General features: G+C 38.7%; 8 protein-coding genes across 19 annotated transcripts in view; 6 read left to right on the plus strand and 2 right to left on the minus strand.

The window, feature by feature from the left end:
• LOC105231695 (glutamic acid-rich protein) overlaps positions 1-5622 on the plus strand; it is a 38493-nt gene extending 32871 nt beyond the window's left edge. For 6 of the 8 annotated variants that reach the window (XM_049448577.1, XM_049448579.1, XM_049448576.1 and 3 more), the window contains exons 2-10: positions 1965-2091; positions 2205-2294; positions 3382-3625; positions 3685-4194; positions 4365-4499; positions 4575-4837; positions 4903-5002; positions 5068-5181; positions 5239-5622. In XM_049448577.1, coding sequence (XP_049304534.1) covers positions 1965-2091; positions 2205-2294; positions 3382-3625; positions 3685-4194; positions 4365-4499; positions 4575-4837; positions 4903-5002; positions 5068-5181; positions 5239-5439 — 1784 coding nt within the window. In that variant the 3' untranslated portion in view covers positions 5440-5622. The remainder of the gene's footprint in view (positions 1-1964; positions 2092-2204; positions 2295-3381; positions 3626-3684; positions 4195-4364; positions 4500-4574; positions 4838-4902; positions 5003-5067; positions 5182-5238) is intronic. The other 2 variants (XM_049448578.1, XM_049448574.1) reach the window with 1 other exon arrangement.
• LOC105231666 (trichoplein keratin filament-binding protein) overlaps positions 1-6249 on the minus strand; it is a 122559-nt gene extending 116310 nt beyond the window's left edge. Inside the window, exon 1 of one of the 2 annotated variants that reach the window (XM_019992215.3) lies at positions 5585-6249. The gene's annotated coding sequence lies outside the window, so the exon portion shown is untranslated. Of the gene's footprint in view, positions 1-1824; positions 1959-5584 lie in introns of those variants that run through there. The other variant, XM_049448585.1, reaches the window with a different exon arrangement.
• Positions 6250-6577: 328 nt separating this feature from the next.
• LOC105231661 (solute carrier family 35 member G1) lies at positions 6578-8403 on the plus strand. Of its 2 annotated transcripts, none has more exons than XM_049448586.1 (3): positions 6578-6847; positions 6910-7230; positions 7326-8403. In XM_049448586.1, exons 2-3 carry the CDS (start codon positions 7022-7024, stop codon positions 8161-8163), a joined length of 1047 nt encoding a protein of 348 aa, XP_049304543.1. In that variant the 5' UTR covers positions 6578-6847; positions 6910-7021; the 3' UTR covers positions 8164-8403. The 2 variants fall into 2 exon arrangements, with proteins under 2 accessions (XP_049304543.1, XP_011211381.2); XM_011213079.4 differs by having other exon boundaries at positions 6579-6844.
• Positions 8404-8972: 569 nt separating this feature from the next.
• On the plus strand, positions 8973-11412 carry LOC105231658 (exonuclease 3'-5' domain-containing protein 2). Its single transcript, XM_011213077.4, has 7 exons — positions 8973-9291; positions 9348-9824; positions 9882-10354; positions 10593-10761; positions 10836-10985; positions 11047-11214; positions 11275-11412. Exons 1-7 carry the CDS (start codon positions 9083-9085, stop codon positions 11372-11374), a joined length of 1746 nt encoding a protein of 581 aa, XP_011211379.2. The 5' UTR covers positions 8973-9082; the 3' UTR covers positions 11375-11412.
• LOC105231659 (apyrase) lies at positions 11395-13809 on the minus strand. The gene is made up of 3 exons (XM_011213078.4): positions 13607-13809; positions 12316-13512; positions 11395-12261 (listed from the first exon to the last, which is right to left on the minus strand). The coding sequence occupies exons 2-3, from the start codon at positions 13386-13388 to the stop codon at positions 11964-11966; spliced, it is 1371 nt and encodes a 456-aa protein (XP_011211380.2). The 5' UTR covers positions 13389-13512; positions 13607-13809; the 3' UTR covers positions 11395-11963.
• A 707-nt stretch (positions 13810-14516) lies between these two features.
• On the plus strand, positions 14517-15446 carry LOC105231656 (probable ribosome biogenesis protein RLP24). Its single transcript, XM_011213075.4, has 2 exons — positions 14517-14696; positions 14825-15446. Exons 1-2 carry the CDS (start codon positions 14616-14618, stop codon positions 15317-15319), a joined length of 576 nt encoding a protein of 191 aa, XP_011211377.1. The 5' UTR covers positions 14517-14615; the 3' UTR covers positions 15320-15446.
• A 144-nt stretch (positions 15447-15590) lies between these two features.
• On the plus strand, positions 15591-18051 carry LOC105231657 (neither inactivation nor afterpotential protein G). Of its 3 annotated transcripts, none has more exons than XM_049448583.1 (6): positions 15591-15800; positions 15887-16018; positions 16090-16295; positions 16355-17562; positions 17631-17717; positions 17788-18051. In XM_049448583.1, exons 1-6 carry the CDS (start codon positions 15746-15748, stop codon positions 17930-17932), a joined length of 1833 nt encoding a protein of 610 aa, XP_049304540.1. In that variant the 5' UTR covers positions 15591-15745; the 3' UTR covers positions 17933-18051. The 3 variants fall into 3 exon arrangements, with proteins under 3 accessions (XP_049304540.1, XP_049304539.1, XP_029408392.2); XM_049448582.1 differs by having other exon boundaries at positions 16349-17562; positions 17788-18050; XM_029552532.2 differs by having other exon boundaries at positions 15591-15758; positions 16349-17562; positions 17788-18050.
• A 2446-nt stretch (positions 18052-20497) lies between these two features.
• Positions 20498-24975, plus strand: LOC105231655 (sodium-coupled monocarboxylate transporter 1). Its single transcript, XM_011213074.4, has 9 exons — positions 20498-21095; positions 23013-23078; positions 23135-23254; positions 23321-23475; positions 23542-23791; positions 23854-24234; positions 24307-24500; positions 24561-24744; positions 24814-24975. Exons 1-9 carry the CDS (start codon positions 20736-20738, stop codon positions 24874-24876), a joined length of 1773 nt encoding a protein of 590 aa, XP_011211376.2. The 5' UTR covers positions 20498-20735; the 3' UTR covers positions 24877-24975.
• Positions 24976-25273: the final 298 nt, after the last annotated feature.

Consider the following 25273-nt stretch of genomic DNA (forward strand, 5'->3'; position numbering starts at 1 on the left):
GACGGCACACTTAGCTAGCCTTAAGCGCACAAGTTCTCCGTAACTATTCCACGGATCAACTTGAAAATTTAGGACACTATTCTAGAGGTAAAAGTACGATTTTTTGAAACCCGTATACCCACATAACCCCTTAAAAATAAGGCAAATTTTGAGAATTAAAAAGGAACTAAAGCATCAATTGTTTAAAAACTTTGAGAGCATGTAGAAGAGGAAAATTTTTGAATCACAAATAAGTATTTTTCCGAGTTACGCGCGATCTCCGACGACGCTATGTCTTCAACTACTTTTTCGTGAATGAAAAATAAAAACTAAATTCTCTGCTAGAAGATATTAACCGTACATTAACCTTCTTCTTTACTGGCGTAGACACCGCTTACACAATTCGATATTTGGCGTCAATTCGAGATTCAAAGTGCAGCCAGGTCCTTCTCCAACTGATCTCTACAACGAAGTAGAGGTTTTCCCCATCTTCTGCTTCTATCGGCGGGTACTGTGCTCTGCCGAGTAAAGCTGGGATGTAATAGGGTATAGCTATGCTTCTGGGTAAGCAGTTACAGTTGTAGAACTATACCGAATTCCTACTCTTGTGTCCTCGCCGCGCACCCTTCGTAACGTTAGTAACCCTTGTTTGAGATGTGATAGCCAACCCGTCTTTGGCCTGTGGTTACGGCTAAAAGAGAGGAAGCTTAAATGGAGCCACTCTGATATATTCGGTTTAAGGGTTCGCTGAAGTCTAAAGTCTAAAGCTTTATACTACTGAGTATGTACTGAGTTTAAGACGCGCCAAGTAGAAACCACTCTCAATGAAAAGGAAACAACAGCCTCGAATGAAAGTACAACAACCTACGGTCGTAAACAAAAAACAAAAATTGACAAAATGGCGGCGTTCGAGAACAAAAGGGGAATTTTACCTAAACTTTGGTCGTTTTCGTCCTGCCAAAAGCCATATTTTTGATCAGATCAATGTATGGAGTGTAGAATGTAGAAAAATTTATAGTTTGTCCCCGAAAAGTCACGCAAAGAATTTGACATTGCGAAATAAACGAAAAATTTTGTTGAGGGGAAAAAAGATTGGGCTGAGTGGCTACATTTTAGGATGATGTAACTCAAAAACTATTAGAGATATGGTTTTAAAATTTTAGTATGTTATTTATAAAGGCATAAGCTATCGATGGATATATAGTTCCACACTAGATGTGCTTTAATAATAACATAAATGTATGAATGAAACTGGTAATATTTAAGAAATATGGATTATGAGGAAGAGGAGATATGTTAATGGAATAATTAAATAGATAAATGTCATTAAAAAATAAGTCACTTTAGTATTTTATATTTTTCCAAGAGTTAAATAATTTGCAGTTATATTAATAAAAAACATTCGCCAGATACCTGTAGAAGTAGTCAGCCAAATAAAGCTGATTAGCTTCGCCTTACCCCTGCCACGCCAATTAACTTTTAAGCACAAGCTAATGAATCAGTTGGCGCAACTTCTAACAAATGCCAAGTGATGGCGTTTCAAGAGCAAAATTTGCACCGACTGCAAGCCACAAAACACAATTACTACTCCAGCCACAACTAGCCGGGCGTCGGCTATTCTTCGCTGCTTCCCTTAGCGCAATAACACTGCTTGCTATCTCTTGGGTTAACGCACAAGCGTTGCACTGGCACAAATGAAGAAGAAATATCGTTGCAAAAAGAGAGCGTACTTCGAAATGAATGTTCGTAGTTAGGAAAATGCACCTTAGCTTACGCCACCACAGAATCAAATTACTGCAATACAACCACGCAATCGTAACCTCATTAAATATTTCACTTTCTTACCATTGCATTTTACTTTCGACTTATGTTGCTCAGTGAATTAAAAATCCTCTTAATTTTCTCCTTCCAACGGTGTTTTTCCATTATGTATTGGTGTGCGTCACCGCCTGCCTGGTTGGACCAAATATTACTTTGATGTGCAGTTCCCGCACCACCACCGCTGCCATCACTGGTGCCGAAAGCACCACCACCACCGCCGCCACCATTGGGCGCTCCTGGCGAGAAGCGAAATCTAACAGAAACACAAAAGGCCGCCTTAGAAAAGCTTAAGTAAGTCGAATGAATTTGCTGGCGGCATTACTTATTTGCATAACTTATGACTTAATTGTAAATTGCATAAATTATTATTTTTTCTTTTTGCACTTTCTGTGTGCGCTGTCTAGGACGCGACCGCGCAGGCGTCCAGACTGGTCAGAAATGATGAAGGAGGTGGAGTCTGGAAGAAAATTGCGCCATGTGGAATGCAATGACAGGTGAGTTGAAAAATGTTAATGAAGTTAACCAGCGCGAATAACGAGACTAATAGACGAAGCGGAAATTTCTGGAGAAAAATTTATTTTTATACCCTGAAGAGGGTGGGTTTGCCACGAAGTTTATAACAACCAGCAGGAAACACCGGAGACTGTATAAAATATATACAAATGTGTAGTTTATAAATGATCACCCGACGTGACGAACTGAGTTGCTTTAACTATGTCCGTCTTTTCGTCTGCCTGTATACATATGTATAGTATATGCGAAGTAGTCCTTCAGTTCTTGAGATATCGCTTTAAAATTTTTCACCAATCATTTTCTGATCAAGAAGCTACTAATTTCTTCTTGTTGTTGTAACAGTTACCGCTTTGAGGTAAGGTTCAAGTAAGCTGCCATCGAGGTCATTTAACGGTAGGACTAGAAAACTTGCTATTAGATGAGTAGAGTTAGCTGAGGTGATTAGAGTCATGCGCGGACTCATTGCATGGTGGACGTAGTTTTGGGGTTCCTAGGAGGCGGCTTTGCTTGGGACAGGTGACTGCAGGAATGGTTTCTGCGAAAACACCATACCAGAAAATGCTTAAAGAGACGTTCGTTATGTTCCTTAACCGGAAGGAAGGATGTTGGAAGCATACGGGCATCACTATGTAAATGTTCGACCAAGGACATCCCGTAATAGTACGGGGTGCAGTGTTCTGAAATAGCCGAAGCTTCTTCGTCAGCGCTGCTACAATTCCCACAACAACCGGTTCTACGTTTTTGGAGAAAGCCCGGTTTTTATCAGGTCAAGGGCTGTTTTTGGCAAAAAAAAAAAATCTTTCGATCTAACCCTATTTGGATCGGTGAGTTTTTAAATAAGTTTGTCAGCTACTCATTTGTCGGAAACGGCGATATCGGAGCAGTATAGCATATAGCTGCTAGACAAACTGAACGATCAAAATCCAGTAATACTACCGAAACTTTTTCTTGTGTTAAGGGTATTCCAGCTGCGGTGCAGACGAAGTTAAAGTTTTTGTTTGTTTTAGTTGTCATTAGCATTCTGCGATTATTAATCGTAATTACATATAATATTTTTTGTATTTATAGATCTCAGCCGATTCTTACATGCAAGTCGATGACGAAAGTGGATAATAAGTTTATATACGAAACTGAAAAAGATAACTCACACAATAAATTGCTTAAACAAATTCAGGGTGGTATTAAATTAAAGCCCACACAAACGAACGATCGTAGTAAACCCATCCTTGGGGGCTTGCGAAAGTTCCGTAAGCAAATGACTATAGAGGAACAAATTCAAAAGTCTCAATCAAAAATTAATCTGTTAGCAGAGGTAAATACCAATCAGCTTTCCAAATTTGGTAACTAATATCTAGAGGTGGTCTCTTATAGGCTGCTACCGCTGCTGTTGGCGCCGCTGTTGGAGCTTCTGGCACCAGCGATCCAGCCGCTATCACAAATAGCATTGTGGCCGCACTCTCGATAGATGATCCAAGCGGTGATGAGCTCGACGACATTGACAAAATACGCGATGATCTGCAGAGTACGAAGCAAATGTTGGCACTTGAACTGCGCAATCGCGAAGCGCAGGATCGTGAAAATAAGAAATTACTTGCGCAAATAGCTACACTAGAAGCGGAATTGGAGCGCGAAAAATCACGTGAAAAGAATCTGGAATATGGTTCTCGTATTATTGTGGCGACCATGGATCCCACACCGGCCAGCGAGGAGGCATACTTGAACTCACTGAAGCAAGAAGCGGATGATGCTCGCAGAACAGCTAAGGATTTAGAGAAAAAATATTTAGATACAGGCGAGTTACTTGATCAAGCTAAGAGTGAGATTGATGAACAAAAACGAACGATACAGATGTTGGAGCGCAAATTAGCGCAGGCTATGCAGGTGAGTTGCATGAAAAGTAGCTTTAGAAATAAACAAAAATGGCGGTAAAAAAAATTTAATTGTGGTTTTTGGTAAATAATTGCGATTTTCTACGCATAATTGAATTTTAACAATTTGCAAGCTTTTTATTTCCGTTCGCTATTAACATAACCCCACTAAAAATGCAAAAGGATGAACAAACAAGCAAACCATGCCCTATATGCGCTAAAAGACAACAAGCTAAATATTTTTATTCATACGATGACTCAGATGATGCAGAATCAGGCTTTGACTTTGATAACTTTGCTAATGGCTTTACTAACAAGGTAATGACGCTATGGCGCTTTGGATGGAACGCGTTGACAAAATACAGATTTAATAAAGCATTTTCAAATTAATAGGGTGGTGGTTCTCTGAATGGATCACGACGTCCAAGCGACGTGCATGGTGGCCGTGATAGCTCTCCTGAGTTAGAATTAGAAGTGAGCGAGAGTGATCCAGATGAACCGGAGGAGAAGAAGTTGGAACGGCGCGATCGTCGCATCGCAAAGGAAGTGAAGGTGCTTCGAAGTAAACTAACAAAGGTAAAGGTTAAACGTGAAGCAGCTAAAAAGGAAAAATTAGCATTGAAGCAAGCTATGAAGAAGAATCATGCTATACTCAAGTAAGTAAAATAATCTAAACAGTCTCCATCTATAAGCAAATATTGACGGGTTTTTAATACTTTAGAGAGGAGAATAAAAAGTTTAAAAAACTTGAGAAGGAAGTTCAAAAGATGGCTGCTTCCATGAAAGAGGAGGAGGAAGACGAGGATGATGATGAAGAAAAGGTAGTATATATAAAATCAATATTAAATTTTAATTTTGTATCCAATAACTTTATTTTTAAATTCAGGAGGAGGAAGAAGAAGATGAGGAAGATGCAGAAGAGTCTGAGGAAGAGGAAGAGTCCGAAGAATCCGAATCAGAAGAGAGTGAAGCCGAAACTGAAAGCGAGTCCGAAGCCGAGGTAACAAATCACTTATATTTGACAAATGAAAAATTTAATGTGCTCTATTTTGCATAGGATGCTAGCAATGCCGATAAGAAGAGTAATCTGGAACCTCGACTAAAGAAACACGAAAGCCGTCTGCTAGCGATGAAGAAATGCAATGTGCTTTTACAGGCCAATGTAGACAATTTACAGGATGAGATTACACAAATACGTGCAAAGGCCGCGAATTTACAAGCCGAATTAGATGCAGTATTGGCCGATCTGGGCTTCTAAACTATCTCAGCAATCAATTTAGATTGGCATGTGAAGATATGCGTACAAGGAATGCTAGATGCGATATTCGTCGTCCCTTATTATTGTATTGCGGTATTTATAGCTTTTATTGCGAGTAACTAGAACTTTTTCTAATAAAACTTACCTTATGAAATAAATGTGAATGCTTTGCACTGTTCAAAATGTGATTCTTTATTGGATTGTAGGTATAAATAAGTCATGTCCTGGTCACTTGCTTTTTCATCACCTTTTTGTCTACAATTATTTATATGAAAACACTTTGTTATTGTACCTATGGGCAAAATCACAAGCAAATGATTGTTAATGTTTGTATTTTAGCACTTTTGACTTTGAAAATATTTCACAATTCGTAAAATAGGATTTGTTTATAGTATTTATTGTGATATCTTTTGTTTTGAACTAAAATTTTAAATACTTCGTAATCAGTGCTATTCAAACTGTGAATGTTGCCATAGCAAACAGCTGAAAGCAAACGAAAACAGAGTTGCTTAGTCTTTGTATTCTTTTAGCAAATAGTTTATTTTACAAAATTGAAAGTAAACGAAATGTTTCGCAGTATCTTATTGTCTTTTTTATTTAATTATCTAAATTTTGTTTTCGAGAAGCTAGACATTTTATTCGTTGGTAAACCTAAACTACATATTTTATAATTTTAATGTTATAAAATATTTAACAAGCGATAATGACTTACGTATTATATTTTTGAGAGTGGCAACGCATATCATTATTCGACGAAGTTAGTGCCTAATATTCGGCAAATACCAAATAGCTAAACAATTATGAATAAATTGTTAGTTTCACTTAAAACCTACATATTAATTCTTCCGTATTTTCTATAATATAGAAGTGTACATTGAGCTTACGCCTATTCAAGAGTTTTTTGGTTTTTAGTTAATTATTTTCTATGAAAAAAAATTAAATATATAGCTATTAGACTAAGTCTAGTCTAGTAAAAGCATAAATTAAAAAAAATAAATAAATAAAAGTATGAATTAAAAAATAATGTAAATTTTCAATAGTATTTTCACCTGAAAGTTGTAAGTATTAATGATTATCATAACAAGTTAGTAACCGGTTCAGCAATTTTTACAAACATGTAACCGGTTTTATGCCATAAAAGTTTACATCTCGATGTGAAATTCAGTTAAGGATGCGGAAGTCATACAAAGTTTATGTTGTGTTGACGACAATATTATCTAAAATATCTTAAAAATGTTAATAAAGTTAACAATGATTATAAACTGTCTGCTACTCTTACCAAAGGTATAATATTGAGGTAAAATAACGTAAGAGGTTCCTGTGCGTAATTACATATCTGGGACGAATTGTACGAGGGAAATCGATTTTTCCATCTACACCAACAACCCCTTCGAAAACTAACCAGGTGGTGTAGCTAGTGATAATTCATTTTACATAAATTAAATTAACAAACATTGTGATTTTATGCAGATTTTTTGTGAAAACCACGAAGTTAATATGCCTTTCTCACTACATCACTGTTGGAGTCCATCGAAATTACTCTTAGCCTGCTAAGCAAAAAACTCATGACAAATTATAAACGATGCCAGAAAATTTAGAACTGCATCAGTTTGTCGACGGTTTTCGTCATGGCGAAACTTCACATAGACTACTTACGCGCCTCAAAGCAACACTTAATTGCCCTTATTTGGGTATTATACTAGCTACTCTCTCCTCGCTTTTTTTCTCGCTATGTTCGGTTATAGTGAAGGGCCTCGTGGACGTAAATCCAATGGAGCTTGCTTCATTTCGGTGAGTGAGATGTGCCTATTTCATAAATATGTATATATGTATGTTTATACACTTTGTTTACTTTTAATTGAAACGTCGTTTACTTTCATGGACAGGTTTATTGGTGTACTGCTTCCTGCAATACCCATCGTTGTCTACAATCGGTATCCGGTATTTCCCGAAGGCAAACGTGTGATATTACTGCTACGCTGCTTTATGGGCACGACCGGTTTAATGTTAAGTTTTTACGCTTTTCGTCATATGCCACTCGCCGATGCTAGTGTTATAATCTTCTCAACGCCAGTATTTGTTGCCATTTTTGCGCGAGTGTTTCTCAAGGAGCATTGCAGCCTCTTCAACATCGTCACCATCTTACTTACTCTAGTTGGCGTAGTGCTAATTACACGACCACCTTTTGTTTTTGGTGATGCCGCCCCTTCAATGGAGACTGAACGCTTTTCAGGGAAAACCTACGACATTTGGGGTCCAGTTGCTGCCATATCATCCACATTATTTGGTGCTAATGTGTATATATTGCTTAGAGCCCTCAAAGGGCTACATTTCTCCGTCATCATGACAAATTTTGGTGCTTTTGCCCTGGTGTATACATTTATTGTGTGCGGTTCGATAGGGGCATTGTGCTGGCCAGCATGTGGACGAGATCGTTGGCTTGTGGTGGTTCTGGGTATATTTAGCTTTTTGGGTCAAATATTACTTACATTGTCACTGCAAATGGAGCAAGCTGGACCGGTGGCTATTGCACGTTGTGCAGATATTGTATTCGCATTTATATGGCAAATCATGTTTTTTGGGGAAACACCAACTGGCTATTCCCTTTTAGGGGCTTTGTTAGTTGTGAGTTCAGTTATTTTGACAGCGCTTAAGAAATGGGCATTGTCGCTGCCACGGGAGTCCTCGGCTAGAAAACGACTACGATATTTATTATTAAATTAAAAACATACATATAATATCTCTCTTAATGGAGCATACAAATATTACGACATTAATAATAGAAGCGCATTGTGGTTTCTCTCATAGGATGATAATTATAATAATGCATCTACGTAGTAATATATTAAAAGTAATTATTAAGAAACGAATCAACTAATATACGTTAGCAAAACCAATTAAACTACACTTTATATTGTAATTAATTCAAACGAGGCTGGCATTTAAATAAATATAAAATAAAAATCTTTAAAGTATAAAACAAATAATACTAAAACAATTACATCATGTACTGAATATAACACGGTTAAATGAAATCTACCAATAAATAAATTTGCGTGAAGTGTTTAATATCGATCCTGTTCATTAAGAATATATTTTATTTGTATAAATTAAATTAATGTTGTTGCAGACGGGGTGAATATAAAATTTTTTGTTATTAAATTAAATGTTAAGTTTATATATAATCGTAAGTATATTTATGATATATTAATTTAGATAATTAGAATTTATTATTTAAAAGGCGAAATTCAATTGCTATTATTTTTTTCTTTCTTGAAATAAATATATTATAAATATAAAAAAATTCTTTCTTGCAAAAATTTTATTTATATACAAATGAGTGGAGCGATAACTTTCAAAATCATTATGTCATGAAAAGAGAAATAGTACACTTTTAAAATAAATTATTCAAATCAGATATATAAATGTTTGTCATAAAGGTTTGAAGTTTGCATATATACATATATGTTTTAAATACTTAATTGTGAACCGACACGTTTTTATTGTTGAACAGCTGTTGATAAGAAAAAAACAGCTGATGTGACAGTTTGAAACGCACTAGTTTGCACATTTTCTTGAAAACACTCAAAATTGTAAAATCTTGACTTTCTTACCAATATAACAAAAAGTAATTAATTTAAATATGCCTGATTTACAAAAACGCACACTATTCACTACCAAAACATCATTCCTAGCCACAGCGGCTGGCATTGGTTTGTTATGTCTTGTTGTACGTCAAAGAGCACGTATTCTATCCTACATACGCCACTACAGAAACCCTTTGGCAGGAAAGCAAATAACCGTTGTTGAAACACTTGATGAATGCCAACATGTTTTAGATACATTAACGCGGTAAGCTTTTATGGAAAAATTAATATATATCATATATTTGTTTACATATTTTTTAGCCACTGCCATGAATATAAAGTTCTCGGCTTCGATTGCGAGTGGGTGACAGTGGGGGGCAAGCGTCGCCCTGTAGCACTATTGCAGTTATCTTCACAGAAAGGACTTTGCGCGTTATTCCGACTTTGTAACTTACAACAAATACCAAAAGGTCTCCGTGATCTGCTCGAAGATGATAAAGTTATAAAGGTGGGTGTAGCTCCACAAGATGATGCACACAAACTTGCATTTGACTATGGTGTGGGTGTGGCAAGCACATTCGATTTGCGATATTTAGCTGCCTTGGTTCAACAAAAACCAGAAGGTTTAGCTAAAATGGCAAAGAGCTTGCTAAACGTGCAACTGGATAAAAATTGGAGATTATCTTGCTCAGATTGGGAAGCTAAAGTACTAAACGAAAAGCAATTGCAGTATGCAGCAAACGATGCATTGGTCGCAGTGAAAATATTTGACAAGCTTGTGAAGAAGCTGGAACCAACGTTGGTTGAATTATATATTACTGAGTAATGAAATACTAAGACAAATTTATGTTTCAGTTCGTTTTGGAAACCAAAAAAGTTGAACTTCGATAATATTCAAGAACGGTTGGAACCATTTTTTGATGTTCGCTTCAAGGAAGGATTTTTAAACAACTGTGCGAGTATCGAGAGAAGTAAAGCTGCAGCAGTTGCTGGGAAAAAGTCTAAAATAAAGCCTCTACAAACTCGTAGTATTAGCACACGCAGTAAAGCACTGTACGATAACTGCAATTTGCAGGCACCAGATGGTGAACTGCTTTGTACTATAGATGCGAAGAAAGCTCAATGGTATGTAGATCAAAGTTTGGGCGAGATCATATCGAATACACCGTTAACTGTGCGTTTGAATTTTGAGCCATCGGGACGCGCTGTCGGAGATGTGGGGCGATATTATCAGAATCCGAAAGAAAACCGTTGCGTAGTATGCGGTCGCAGAGATCCCTTATCACGCAAAAATGTTGTCCCCCGCGAATACCGAAAACATTTCCCAGGTAACGAATTGTAAATATACTCTCTAGGATTCACCTCAGTTCACCTCAGTTTTTAAACACAGTTTAGAAGTCTTTACAGCCGGTGTACAGAGAACATAACATTAATATTTCAATATGAGCGGAACATTGCATATACGGAAAAGCATTATGGCTTATGTGTGAAATTATAATTTAACATTGTAATAGTGAAACATTAGTTGTACGATATTTGTAACTTATACAATTTATATATTTTTAGTGGTTATGAAATCGCATACATCGCACGACGTGCTCCTACTATGTCCAGAATGTCATCAGCTCAGTAATATTTATGACTTGAAAATGCGCACCAAACTGGCGGTACAATGCAACGCGCCGTTCGCTAAAGAGGAATCAGCTGTGAAATACATCGAGTTACCTGAGCTTAAGTAATTACTGCACTTAAAAGTCGGAGAAATTTATAAATTCCATATGCACTTTATATTTTATTATTCTCTTATAGGCAAGTTAAGTCCGCGGCGCGAGCCTTATTACAAAGTCGAAATGAAATACCAGCAGAGCGACGTGAGGAATTAATACGCATTCTATTTAATCATTACAAAACTGAACCAACGCATGAATTAATTGAAGAGGCCTCGAAAATTGATACAACGTAATTAGATAATAGTAAATATAAAAGTAACGGTTTTAATAGTTTAATATTTCTCTGTTAGTCGAAGCAATGAAAACTATTGCCACCATGGAGAGCACGTGGTCCATATGTATCAAAATGAATTCGGTGGACTCTGTGAACTGGAAAAGCTGTGGCGGCAACACTTCCTAAGCACAATGAAGCCTAAATATCTTCCAGAGCTTTGGAATGTCAATCATAATGCAAATAGGTATTGCAAAAATTTAGAAACCTTAAAATTTTTTATTTTTTTATTTTTTTTTTTAAATAGGTTGGGTATCCGCGCTCAAGAGGGGCGTGTTGATAAGGAGGATTTAATTGTTGCTGGCCTGGATGCAGCTGGAGTTATGGAAACTGTAGCGAACAGTTGAAAAAATTACATTTCAATAAATTTGGTTATTTCTGAAAATTTTTTATTTATAAATTCTAAAATTCGCTGTGCCTAAATTTATTGCAAATGCCCTTTCTATTTACTATTTCCGAGCATTACTGTATGTTTGGATTAACGTACCAAATTCTGATCTTATCTAACTGTTTACTTAGTTCTAATATTTACAGAATAATGCGTTAGATGGTAACGATAGATCACATTTTTTACTTACATATGTTTTTGCGAAATCTTATACACAAGTAGTCATATTTTACGATAGTACTAAAAGTTTGCAAATACGTAGTACGTTGCTTAAGAATAATATCAAAAGTAAGCGTTCTCTTAGCTAAATTAAAAGTACAAGATAAAAACAATAAATACGCTAAATAACTTCGTAGAATACGGTATTTATACAGCTGGGCGCAGATTCGGTTTGTTGTTGTTGTTTTACCGTTTATTTAGCACGCTGACAAATTCTGCTCATGAGTAGTGCTTTTTATGAACATTTTTCGGCAAAGTATTTCATTTAAAGCTTCTTTTTGTAGAAAATACTATTTTATACTGCTTGCAGTTCTTTTCCATGCCACATACTAGATAAATTCGATGCCTTCATATTTCAAATCAGTATCGATGCGTTGCTCCGGTAATATCGTGTGCCCTTCAGTATCGAATGCTGTAATAAATGTCGATGTCTTACCGTCTAACTCTTCACTTTTAATGGCTACTATTATTTTGTCATCAGTATTTGGCACAAATTTGAAACTCGAAAACCCATGTGTTGGCGTCGTGTTTGCAGGGTCCAAGGTAACGGTGTTGATATTCGTAAAACGCTCATCAGCTGATATGAGCAAATTACAACCCATGTGTTCATCGCGCGTCTCGTTATATCTAGAAAGGAAATTAATTTAATATTTTTTTAATTGTATTAAAGCATCAAATTACTTTTCACGTGAACAGCGCCTTGGCAGGAAATACCATTTCTTTTGCACGGGTGACCACACACCGCTCTCGTGTATCATATAGCCCGGCCAATTTATTTTCATTGCTTCTTGACGCAAGAATTTAAAATTGAATGCCCAATCTAAAGAACGTACCTCACCGCTGGGTGATATTACCTTCACATACATTGGATTTTCGTTCTCAAATTCGCCAGCACTTGTCGTCCACTCTTTGCCCATCGAACCAACATATAACTGTTGGTCTTTCACAGTAGCCCATTCCGCTTTGAAACCCTTACTATTTCGCCCATTTCCATCAAGCAATATAATCCATGGAATTGGTTTATCGTTAGTAATATCATAAACTAAGCCCGTTCGGTCGTCGAAACTAAGTAGTTTTCCATTAAATGTGACGAGCTCCGATAATTCCATGCCACGTCCTTTTAGCGAAAAGCTAGATTCCAATATTACAGGTTCACCGCCGTCCCATTGAATCGTAATTTCTGGCTTAGACCTACGATATGTTAAATGCCCTTTCTTCAAACGACTTTGCCATACAGTGCTGCCATCTTTTTTAAGCACTTTCGAATTGGTGTCCAAATCGGCTACTATAGCAATGCGATATACTACCTCGTTGGCGTGACCAACAAACGGTGCTGTGAGCGGATATTTAGCGATATAAGCCTGAGCAGCGCCATTGAATGGTGTTTTATCAGATGAACTACTGTGTGTAGAACTAGTATAGGTTTTGAGCCACGCTGCATCCGATGAAGATTGTGATCCCGTTCGAACATAAGCAAATAGGAAGCATAATACAACTGCGCAGATGATTAGTAGCGCAAAGTGGAAATTAAATCGTAATGTGCGATTTCCAATTCGGTATGTGGGTGGTGTACGTAGCGCTGAACGCCAATCGCGTGTATACATCACGGAACGTGAATGAGATGTATTTGTGTGATGTGACGTACGCGGGGTGCTCTCAAGTTGGCGATATTCGTAAGAATTATTGTGGATTGGCGTGGCTGAACTGTGTCTCGGGTTAGAATGTGTGTGATCAGTGCGCCCCAGGAAATTCATTTGTACACTGTATTAAGCTTTCAAATCGAGCTTATTTTCTTAAAATACTAAGAAACGCGCACCTTCATTGCAAAATAGATTCCAATCAACCGTCTCAACAATTATATGAAGCTATTGAACATTACTATAAAATATAAATATTTTAGCAATTATACTTATGTGGCAGTTTCAAATAGAAAATAAATTGAAGCTAAAAAAGGTTTCACTTAGCTACCGACCTTGAAGCACTACAATGCTGATGTGGCGTAAAAGATGTGTTTTGAGACTGCCAAATTATATTGTATTTGTTTAAAAACTATTTCCAAACATTTCTTTCTTAATTATTGTAATTAACACTTGACGTTAATCAACACATTACTCCAATACGATTATGCTTGACTTAATAAATTAATAAACAGCTGATCAACGTAGTAGCTCTCAAACTATTTCCTGCTGTCAATACATAATTACATATTAGGGGCATTCTCTTGCTCTTGCAAAGCCCTTACACGATGCACGAATTGCAGATATTTCCTCATGGTGCACCGGCACAACAACAAACACACGCAGAAAATTATTTGCAATGGCTGTAAAATATGTCAGCCCAAAACCCATGTTTATTTTCGTGCAATGACACGTAAAAAAATAATGGCAAACCTGTGCTAGCTGTCATTTTACTTAAATACATATTTTGGCGTTAAATTGTTGAGGTATGTGAATTTTAAATAGATTTTATAATTTCTTTTTAAATTACAGAGATTTATTACAGGTTTTTTTGTTAAGAATGAATGCAGAAGGTGCGCCAATTCACAATAGCCATGCACAATAGTCATTTACAATAAATTGACCGAATCAGCCGTTCATACATCACTAGATTCTGCAATGGGTGCTCTCGTGCCCTTGTATATTTTGGTAAGGAATTTTTGCAATCTACAATCTTGCAAGAGCAAGAGAATCCTCCTATTGTATATATTTATATTAAAATTATCACTAAAATATAATTTGTTGCAAATATTTTTAAATTGAAATGTTTTGTCATTATTCCGTTAATTTCGCTGATATGACTAAGGAAATGTGGCAACTTTAGTCAAATAACAAATATTCGAATTTCGATTATCGAAATTTTGACAGTTCCATTTCGGTCTGTTTTTTTTTCTTTTCAAGTTTACCTCCTAGCAAAAATAAACACGTGTGTGCGCAATTAGAAAATTTGTTGAATTTTTGCAATTTTGACAAAATTCAGCAAAAATGCGTATTGAAACGTGTTACTTTTGTTCCAGCAAAATTTATCCTGGACACGGGATACAATTTGTGCGAAACGATTGCAAAGTAAGTGTTAGTCTTTGATTTGTTTTTGTTTTGAATGTGTCTGATATTATTTGGACAAAGTTAAATAAATGTGGCTAACAAAATGCATAATCTATGTTATAGTAATATACATACGTATTTTATTTTAGATTTTCAGATTTTGTAGAAGTAAATGTCATAGAGCATTCAAACGGAAGAAGAACCCACGTAAAGTACGCTGGACAAAGGCCCACCGAAAGGCAGCTGGCAAGGAGCTTGCCATCGATCCCAGTTTCGAATTCGAGAAACGTCGCAATGTCCCAGTTAAATACAGTCGCGAAGCTTGGCAGAAAACACTTGACGCCATTAAGAAGGTTACTGAAATTAAGGAACGTCGCCAAGACAACTTCGTTTTGCAACGTTTGCGCAAGGGCCGAGAAGTGGAAATACAGATGGACGTGAAAGACGTACAGCGCAACATTTCTCTAATTCGTTCTCCAGCAGCTGGTCTCAAAGAACGTCGCGCGAGAGAAGAAGCACAAGAAGCTGCACTTATGGATGAAGATATGCCCGAAGAAGAAATTACATATGTTGATGCTCGCGAGCTTGAAAAGAAACTGGAAGAAGGCGCAACGATGGAGGATATTGAGATGATGAAGGCTTAAGTTGGGGACAAAGTGTGTTATGGGGGTTTAGTTATAAGTCAAATATTGCATTTCTTGAAGGTATTGTTGACATTTCAAGGAATGGTTCTATGATTTCATACAATAAAACAAATGTGTAAAAATCCAACACATCGAATGAATTTAAATAGAGCGGTAAATTTTCAAAGTGTTTTGGATAAATCTATAGAATTGAGTAATTTTGTTCATCAAGGCACTATTTCCACCCCACAATAACGAGTAAGTACGCTCTACTACGTCCCAATAAAGAAAGCGTCTTGTAATTGGATTACAGCAGTTCTTCCCCACCACCACTTTTCATATCTGCGGGTTCTCATAGTGGCAGTCTTCAAGTCTTCTCTTTTGTCTTCTCTATTAGTTGTTAAATAGAAATTGGTGGTAATAGTAAACATTTGCTGCAAAAATAAAATGCATTTCCAGCGTATGTACAGAAAACTGCTCAGAGAAAAACATATACATATCAGTAATTATTAATAAATAAATGAAAAAATAAATATACTACATGTACAATATATAGTTCTATTAAAAATGTAAACGTTTTACTTAAAGAAATCTTGTTCCTCGGTGCTATTGCCATCGCCTTTTTGGCTTTTCTGTGGTTTGCATTTGTTTCGTTGTTTGGCGATAACACACCAAATGAGCTAAACCCTCAAGCAGGCTATGCTTTCGACTACATAGTGGGTGAGTTATCTATACCTACATACACTATAGAACTTGGCATTGAAACACTAAACAAAAAAAAAAAAAAATAGTTGGTGCTGGCACAGCAGGTTCAGTGGTGGCTTCCTTGCTCGCCAAGCACAGCCCAACCTCAACGGTGCTGCTCATTGAAGCCGGCGATTCATTTGGTTTGTTGAGTAAAATACCTTTGTTGACCACCTTCCAGCAAAAAGGTCTGAACGATTGGGGATTTGTATCAGAGCCACAGGTTTATTCTTCGCGCGGACTTGGAGAACAGGTAAATAAGTGGATAAGTATACAGTTGGCTTAAAATGTTTCAATCAATCTTAGCGGCAGTACTTGCCTCGTGGTAAAGGACTTGGTGGCTCTGCCATGTTAAATTATATGCTGCATTTCGACGGAGAACCGCGTGATTTTGAAAGGTGGAGCAGTAGACACAATTTGACTGATTGGCGCTGGAAGGACATTCGACCTTTCCTTACTGCGGTGCGTACACAGACTCATTCCCTTTTTGAGATACCAGCAGACTATTCGAAAATAACGGAGGCTCTATACAATTTGAAAAAAGAATCTCCGAAAAAGAATTGGCGGTTTCGCCGTGCTCGGTATACAATTAAAAATGGGCTGCGTCACAATGTATTTCATCAATTTTTATTGCCCTCTCTCAACCGTCGCAATCTCTTCACACTTACCAATGCATATTTGAAACGCTTGAACCTCGTTTACATCGACGAAGAAAAGAGCGAGGTGCAGACTATTTTAGTTGGCGTGATGGATACGAAAAATCATGAGGAGTACGTTTTCAGTGTAGATGTGCAATGTGAGGTGATACTTTGCGCAGGCGCTTACCAATCTCCACAAATATTACTGGCGTCTGGTATTGGCGATGCCTCGCTGTTTGAAGCATTGGATATGCGGCAACAGTTACAACTGCCATTGGTGGGCGAAAATCTACACGATCATCTGAATCTGCCGCTCTTTGTATCCATTGATACGGTGGGCCCAACACTTAATCAACGCGCTCTGCTTAATCCCCTACAAATTTTGAACTATTTGGTAAACGGTTATGGTCATTTGGGTAATTTCGGTGTTTTGGGTCACATCGACTCCAGCTACGAAGATAGCTTTGGTTTGACTTTCTTTGGTGTTGGTGCAGTGGACGAAAGCGCTTTAATGTCAATTTCCAATTTTAAACAGGAGTATTTTCGCGCGCTCTTCCCGCGTTATCACAACACTTCACAGGAGGGTTTCGTGCTGATATCCACATGTCTGCAGCCGAAATCTCGTGGCACTGTTTCGATCAGCATGCCCAATACCCGTTGGAAACCAATTATCGATCCGAATTATCTGCGTGAGGCCGGTGATATTGATTGTACGATCCGTGCTATACGCGCTGCCGTGGAGGTCGTGAAATCGGCTAGCTTTGCTCCCCTGAATCCGCGCATCCATTGGCCAAAGTTTGATGAGTGCAAAAAGTATGGACCAACGGAGCGGGATTTTGTGGAAAATATGCCGACAGACAGGTACTTGGAGTGTGTGATGAGGTATGCCTTTTGTAGTGGAATACATTACGAAATGAGATATGACCAAACTATGTTTTGTTTTCGCACAGATATGTGGGACTGGGGTCACATCATCCGGGCGGCACTTGTGTAATGGGCACATCAGCAAATAATAGTGTCGTGGATTCGAAGTTCAAGTGGGTGTTCGACATAAAGTTATAAATACGTTTTAAACAAGAAATTTAATTGTCTGTCTTACGATTCTAGGGTACACGGCGTCGAAAATCTGCGTGTCATTGACGCAAGCGTGTTACCAACGCCCATTTCTGGCAACCCTAATTCCATAATAATTGGTATGGCAATTCGCGGCGCCACAATAATTCTACAGAAGGAAAAAATTAAAAAGAAATGAGGATTCATGCGGTCCACATACAAAAATATATAGATTACATGTAGAGAGTCTCAAAAGTTCCGCAAATTCCTATATGAATAAACATCTAGTTTCAACCGTCTCAACAAAGGCTTTTAGTTTTATAATTTAACGCGACGAAGACTCTAGAAAAAAGTTGAGTTGCTTTAGCCATGTCCGTCTGTCTTTATCTGTGCGAACTAGGTCTTCGGTTTGAGAGATATCGATTGGAAATTTGGTTCACGTCCTTCCCTCTTTAAGAAATTGTTCGTTTGTCTTGAGCTCGAGATCAGACCCCTTTAGCATATAGCTACCATATAAACTGGCAGATCAAAATGCCGTTCCCACGAGAGTCGGGTCTAAGTACCCCTAACAGACCCGGATTTTTATCCTACCAAGGACTGTCAACTAGGCAGCATCCCTAAGAACTATTTCAGGTATGACCAATCAAAAACATTACTATTTGTGCAGCGTATTATTACTAGTTAAGGTGCAACAGAAGTTCAAAGTTTTTCCTGTTTTATTTTCACCTTGAAATCGAAGGATGAAGTTCAAGTGCAACGAAAGATCGCCCATTCAATGAAAAAAAGTATTTTATTGCTTAAGTAAATCTCTACAAATTAGCGACAATCAACGAATTAACGTTGCTCCAATGCAGCTGTAGTGTGACGCGCCACTGATCTACATATGCCACGTTAGAAGAAAAATTTATTAGATAATAAGTGGACGGACATGTAATTTTACACAGTTTATTCTTTATTCTAGGTTGTCGGAAAGACAATGGGAGAAATATTTGTATATGCTAATATGCTTGAAGTATCTATACTTATATGAGAAAATATAATAGGTCAAGGCCATTCAAGCATGATACAGTGTTTATAGCGACGCTCCAACTTTTCGATGTAATTTTTGTAGTACCATTTGCCCTTTGCTTCAAAATAGATCTCAGTTTTTGCGATCGCCCTTCCTTCGATGTAAATTTCTTCCCAGCGAGCATTCTTTTCAGATTTGAGAACTGGAAATAGTAGCTGGGATCCAGACCTTTTAAGAATACGGTGGATGCGGAAGCAATTCGAAGCCCAATTCATGGATGTTTGCCATCGTTTTCACTGACGTGTGACATGCGGCAGTGCCTTGGTGAACTTACTTTTTCTTCATTTGCGGTAGATTTTCGACTATTTCGTCGATTTCGTCCTTCAAGCGCTGGAATAACTCTATGTAATGGTCGGTGTTGATGGTCCCACCTTTTTTAAGCTAGTCCATAAAAATTATTCCATGTGTATCTCAAAATACAGACACTATAACTTTGACCGCCGACTGATACGTCGCGTCCACGCTTTGGAGGTCGTTGATCTTGTGCAGTCCACTCGGTTGGCTGTCGATTGGATTTCGGAATTGTCACATATCGACGCAAAAAGTGAGTTCACGCGGCACCCACTTAGCACAGAGTCTTCTCATACCCAAATATTCGTGAAAATCGCGCCGTTAGTTCCGCTTTTTCCAGACTGGATAAATGGCGAAGGAGATGGGTCTGGTAGTGAACGAGGCCACGACAAAATATCTCCTGTTAGCAAAAAAACAGTTGTCGCACTCGCGACTTGGCTCTCACGTCACTGTTAACTGTCATAACTTCGAAGTCGTAGATAATTTCGTCTATCTTGGCATCAGCCTTAATACCAACAACAATCTCAGCCTTGAAATCCAACTCATGCCAACGGACAGCTACTTCGGACTGAGTAGGCAATTGAGAGGTAAAATGCTCTCTCGATGAACGAAGACTAAACTCTACAAGTTCTCTCATAAGCCCCGTCCTGCTGAATGTTGCAGAGGTGTGGACGATGACAAGCTGATGAGTCGCCGTTACCAGTTTTCGAGAGAAAGATTTTGCGGAAGATGGCAACGTAGAATACTGCAGTCGATTGAACGGTAAGCTGTACGAGATATTCGACGACATTGACATAGTTCAGCGAATTAAGAGGCAGCGGCTACGCTGGCTAGGTCATGTTATCCCAATGAACGAAAACATTCCCGCTCTGAAAGTATTCGACGCACTACCCGCCAGGAGAAGCAGAGGAAGACCTCCACTCCGTTGGAAAGACCAGGTGGAGAAGGACCTGGCTACACTTTCCGATAGGTTCTTGTGTAAAGACCCTAAAAATAAGCTATATTGAGAGCACCGAATATAAGATAACCCACATTTTATTTATATTTTTGAACCACTTTGGCGCGCTTAAACATCATTAACTTAAACATATTGAAGCCGTTGCTCCTCGAGCAAAAAAGCTTCAATATGCCGCAATTTATTTATAAACCTAGCGTTGCCAGTGTTGGTGACAACAGCATACACATATGGGACTGCTGGTCACTACATAAATTCGGCTGCAATTCTATGCTCCAACGGTAGTTGTGTGGAAGAGCGCCCCTAATGGATGCGCTCATATGCATTTGTTGTAGTGAGAATGGAAAATATTTTATCCCAAATTGGTCTTACAATGTCACTGATGAAGGGAACTTCCACTGACAGCACACACTCATCAATGACGAAGCTTAAATGATAATAGAAAAGGCGCTACTGGGAAGCTCAGTTCACAAGCAAGCTGTGCTAGGCGCGGACGAACGCAGATTAGAGCGCTTAAATTCGGTATTCGATTTTAAAAAGAAGTAATGTCGCGGTAAAATATTAATAAATTTAATTAATCAATTGTGGAACTTAACGATAAGACGATAACCTACAATCAAGAGTCCAGCGCAATCGTTCGATTACCTATTTTTCTTGTGGAAACGACGAAAACTCCATTCAGCCACAATGACGGACATAGAGGATATTATTGCTAAGCTGCAGCGCTTTTCGTGGCCGGATTATGGCGTCTTCATAGCCATGTTTGTGATCTGCATAATGATCGGCATCTATTTTGGCTTCATGAATCGCAGTCTTTCCGAGTCCGACTATCTAATGGGCGGTCGCAACATGCTCATACTGCCCATTGCACTCTCGCTGGTGGCGAGCTTCATTTCGGGCATTACCTTGTTGGGTTTGCCGACGGAGGTCTACTCCTATGGCGTCCAATATTTGTACGTTTCCCTGGGCGTGATTGCAATGGGCGTAGTGATGGGTGTTTTTTACCTGCCCGTCTTTCATCAGTTGAACATCACATCGACATATGAGGTGAGTGTTTCTGTGGGAATATCTACGAAGACGGACAATCTATTTACGAACACACACACACACACCCTCAAGTACAAATATGAAATGCAGCATTCATTAGAGCGAGAGATTTAATTCAATTCAATTATTTGACGCACACGGCTTAACATTGTGTTTGGGTAAACAAATATCGTGTATGTCTATAAATACTGGAACTTACACAGATTGTGGGCGCTGTGTACGCTAATTGAACTTTCGTCGATTTGTGAATGAAAATCAGTGCAACAAGTTGATTCACTTGTGGCAAGTTCATTAAATGAGCGGCGAGCAGCACGTGTGCGTCGTATTTCATTACTCGAGGGTTAGCTTCTGTTCCGCTATTCAACGACGCGATTAACAGAAATAGGAGTACACATGTGCGTTCCAAAGAGACTTAAGGGAGCTAACATTACAAGCAATTTCCATGAGGAATCACTAGCCACATTCTCAGCTTAGCGCTGTAAATGCCCAGATTGGTTTTACTGGTTGTCGTAGACTCTCCACAATACATGTTTTCTCCAAATAATAACTGACAAAAATTTCCATTTAATTTGGTAGAAAAGATCCCCAAATTCATTCGACTGGAAACGAGCTGGTTTTCCGATGGCTTTCCATGTGCTGTCATTGATCCTTTGGACCAAGTGTGAGCACAGCAAATGCTGTCGAAAACCAAAATTTGGGTGACTGTGAGCCATTTAGTTTGTTAGAAAATAAAATATCAAAAATTCATTCGAACTTTCGGCTCTTAGCAAAGTCAATCTCGCTGGAACTGTAGGTATTCCGACCGGACACTGTCCAATTGGTTCACACGCGGAGAGGCTAAATATTCTGTCGAACGCTCTTTATCAAAGCTGTATCCGAGATGGAATCATCTTTCCTCTATTGCTCGGCTTTCGCCAGACTGAGATTGAAATACCTCGGTAATCACACCTTTGGCGAATCTAGCGAAGTTGCTGGGTTTGATATTAACCGTTTTAATAAATTTGTGGCAAGCTTAAAACGCTTCGTCGATCTATGAGGATCTGTTGATCCACCATTAGAAGTTTATGGGTAACACAAAGAACGAACATCTGTCCAAGTAAGAGTAATCGGATCAACACTATGGCATAACCTAACCCAACCTTACTAGAAGAAATCAGACTTGAATAAAGATGACTAGTCCAATGAGGTCGAATTTTTGTTACCACCAACATTGCCGGAAGGTGTATGGCTGCGAAAGTTGCCATCAGACTCAGAGAGTCTGGACACTCGGAAATCATCACTCACATTGACTTCGTGCAGTATCACTTGGATCATGGAGTCGCCAAACCGGACGCTGGCGGCTCCTTCTCTACCCATATACCTGCGAGAGAGTTGTGTGTGGGAAGAAGTCGTTTGAAGAGCTTCTTTACGGATGAGTTAAAGCTTCATTTAAGCCATTAAGGTTGCAGTAGATTTACTGCTCCGGAGTGCAGCCTACTTCAGAGAAGTGACCATCCACGCAGATAGCAGAGCGTAAATGCTAGTATTGAACTCATTAACAGTGCGTTCAGGGCTAATCAAAGAGTGCCTAACCTCGTTAACAATAGCATCGAGTGTCTTTGTGATAAGATTGGTATAGGTGTCAGCCTAAGCGGGATCGCAGGAATCTGTAAAGCTTATGAGGTATCAAGAAAAGGCACCCTAGAACCGATATCGGTAGAATGGGAGCGAATCGGTCTCTCTCGTGTTCTACTACTGCTTTCGCGGAAGCTTAGTCAGTGCTGGACAACCATCGGTGCATGCACTGTCGCATAAACCTTTCGGCTCAAGATCGTTCGCAAGAGATCTAGTCATATAAACTCTCTTCCAATACAAAAATACCTATTTTATGTACAAATGCGTGTAAAATAAAAATTAAATACTACTTGCATTTTGCAGTATCTAGAGAGCCGCTTTGATCGTCGTCTACGCATGTATGGATCCGTAATGTTTGCGATTATGAATGTGAGTAAGTTTTAAACATCGTAAATGAGAGCAATAATATCCGTTTTATCACTTAGGTTGCTTATTTACCAATTGTAATCTATGTGCCCGCCTTAGCCTTCAATCAGGTGACCGGAGTTGCTGTACACACCATAACGCCCATCGTTTGCATAATCTGCATTTTCTACACCAGTTTGGTGAGTCTTAGAACTGGTTGAATTTTGTTGTATGTTGTTAGTAAAGAAAGTCTGGTTTTGCTTTAGGGCGGTATTCGGGCTGTTGTGTGGACGGATGTGGTGCAAACGGTGTCGATGGTGGGCGCGCTGATACTGGTAGCTGTCAAAGGAAGTCACGACATTGGCGGCGCAGGTGTGGTGCTGAAAAATGCTTGGGAAACGAATCGCATCGAAGGACCCGAGTATGTATAACTGCATTCCAAGATTTTGAGTTTTTGTGTAATATCACTGTATTTGCATTGCAATAGCTTGAGTATAAACCCCACGGTTCGTCATACGCTTTGGTCGCAGCTTATCGGTGGCGTCGTCTATTGGACCCAAACGAATGCGGTTTCACAAAATATGATTCAGCGCTATCTTGCTTTGCCCACCTTGCGTGCAGCGCGCCTGGCTTTGTGCATTTTTTGCTGCGGCGTGTTGCTTATGATGGCGCTTTGCGGCTACAATGGTTTGTTAATTTACGCCACGTACAAGAATTGTGATCCGCTCACCACAAAGGTGTGAGAGAACGTTTTACATTACAGTTACATTTGAAAATTAGTAAATGAGGTTCTTTGCAGTTGGCCAAGGCACGCGATCAGCTACTGCCACTTTTCGTAATGGATACATTGGGTGATTATCCGGGGCTTACGGGGCTATTTATCGCCGGAGTGTTCAGCGCCGCGCTGAGCTCGCTTTCCACATGCTTGAACTCCATGTCTGCTGTGGTGCTGGAGGATTTTGTCAAACCTTTTGTGAAACGGCCGTTAACCGATAAGGCGATAAATTGGGTCATGAGATCGGTTGTGGTGGGGATGGGCGCGCTGTGCGTTTGCCTGGTCTATGTAGTTGAACACATGGGCACCGTACTGCAGTTGACTATGAGTTTAGAGGCCATCACCAATGGTCCGCTTTTCGGCATATTCACTATTGGCATACTTATGCCGTGGATCAGCGGCAACGTAGGCAAAAATTATAAAGGCATATTTTTGCATAATTATTTATAATTATTCTTCTTTTGTAAACATCGGCAGGCCGCTTTAACTGGCGGCGTGGTGGGCGTAATCGCCATGTCGTGGATCAGCTTGAAGGCGCAATGGGCCATAGCTTCTGGCGCTATTAAGTATCAGACGAAGCTCATCAATGTTGACCAATGTGACTATCATTTCGACCATACAGGCTCTTCAATGAGCCCAGCCAATATGACCAACTTGAATGCGGCGGCAGAGTAAATATATACCTTTCACTCTACAGAATTGAATCAATTGACACATATTTGAATTCACAGCGAAATATTTCCTTTGTATCGGATTTCGTACATGTGGTACACTTGCCTGGGTACCTTGATCACAATTTTCATTGCCATTTTATATTCAGGCATAGCTGGTGGTCACAACACCAAGTCGGTGGACCCGGAGCTTCTGACGCCTTGTATTAGGAAATATGTGCGAAGCAGAGGCGAATATATTAAAGCAAGTGCCAACTTAATTATTTATTTGAATTTTGTTAATCAAAATTATTATAACGGTAATTATTTTCAGAAACCACACACAAATGACGTTCCATTGCAGATGCGGGTTGGCGCAGACGAGGTGGCTTTATAAACTCAACTTTTACTCATTATTTTTAAGTTTAATTATTTAGAGAAAATTAGATGCAAATTTGTATTAAAAATTAAACGAAATCCAGTCATTATAAGCAAATGAGGTGAATTTATGTAGTGTGGGAAATATTGAAGGTGTGGTGAATTTTGAAAGTGTGGTGAATTTCGAAAGTGTGGTGAATTTTGAAAGTGTGGTAAATTTTTCATTTCTTGCTAGTTATTTTTATGCGCGATTTTCGTAATAAGAACGTCATTGATAAGCAAAATGGTAAATATTGTAGGAAATACGAACTCGATTTGGACAGCTCTTTTCATATGAGGCTCATTTCTGGATTGATGAATTCGTCAACGAACAAAATTGTCGCTATTGGGGTGAGTCAAATCTTCGTGTGGTTCTT

The sequence above is a fragment of the Bactrocera dorsalis genome, chromosome 2 (genome assembly GCF_023373825.1).
Source record: "Bactrocera dorsalis isolate Fly_Bdor chromosome 2, ASM2337382v1, whole genome shotgun sequence".
NCBI lineage: Eukaryota > Metazoa > Arthropoda > Insecta > Diptera > Tephritidae > Bactrocera > Bactrocera dorsalis.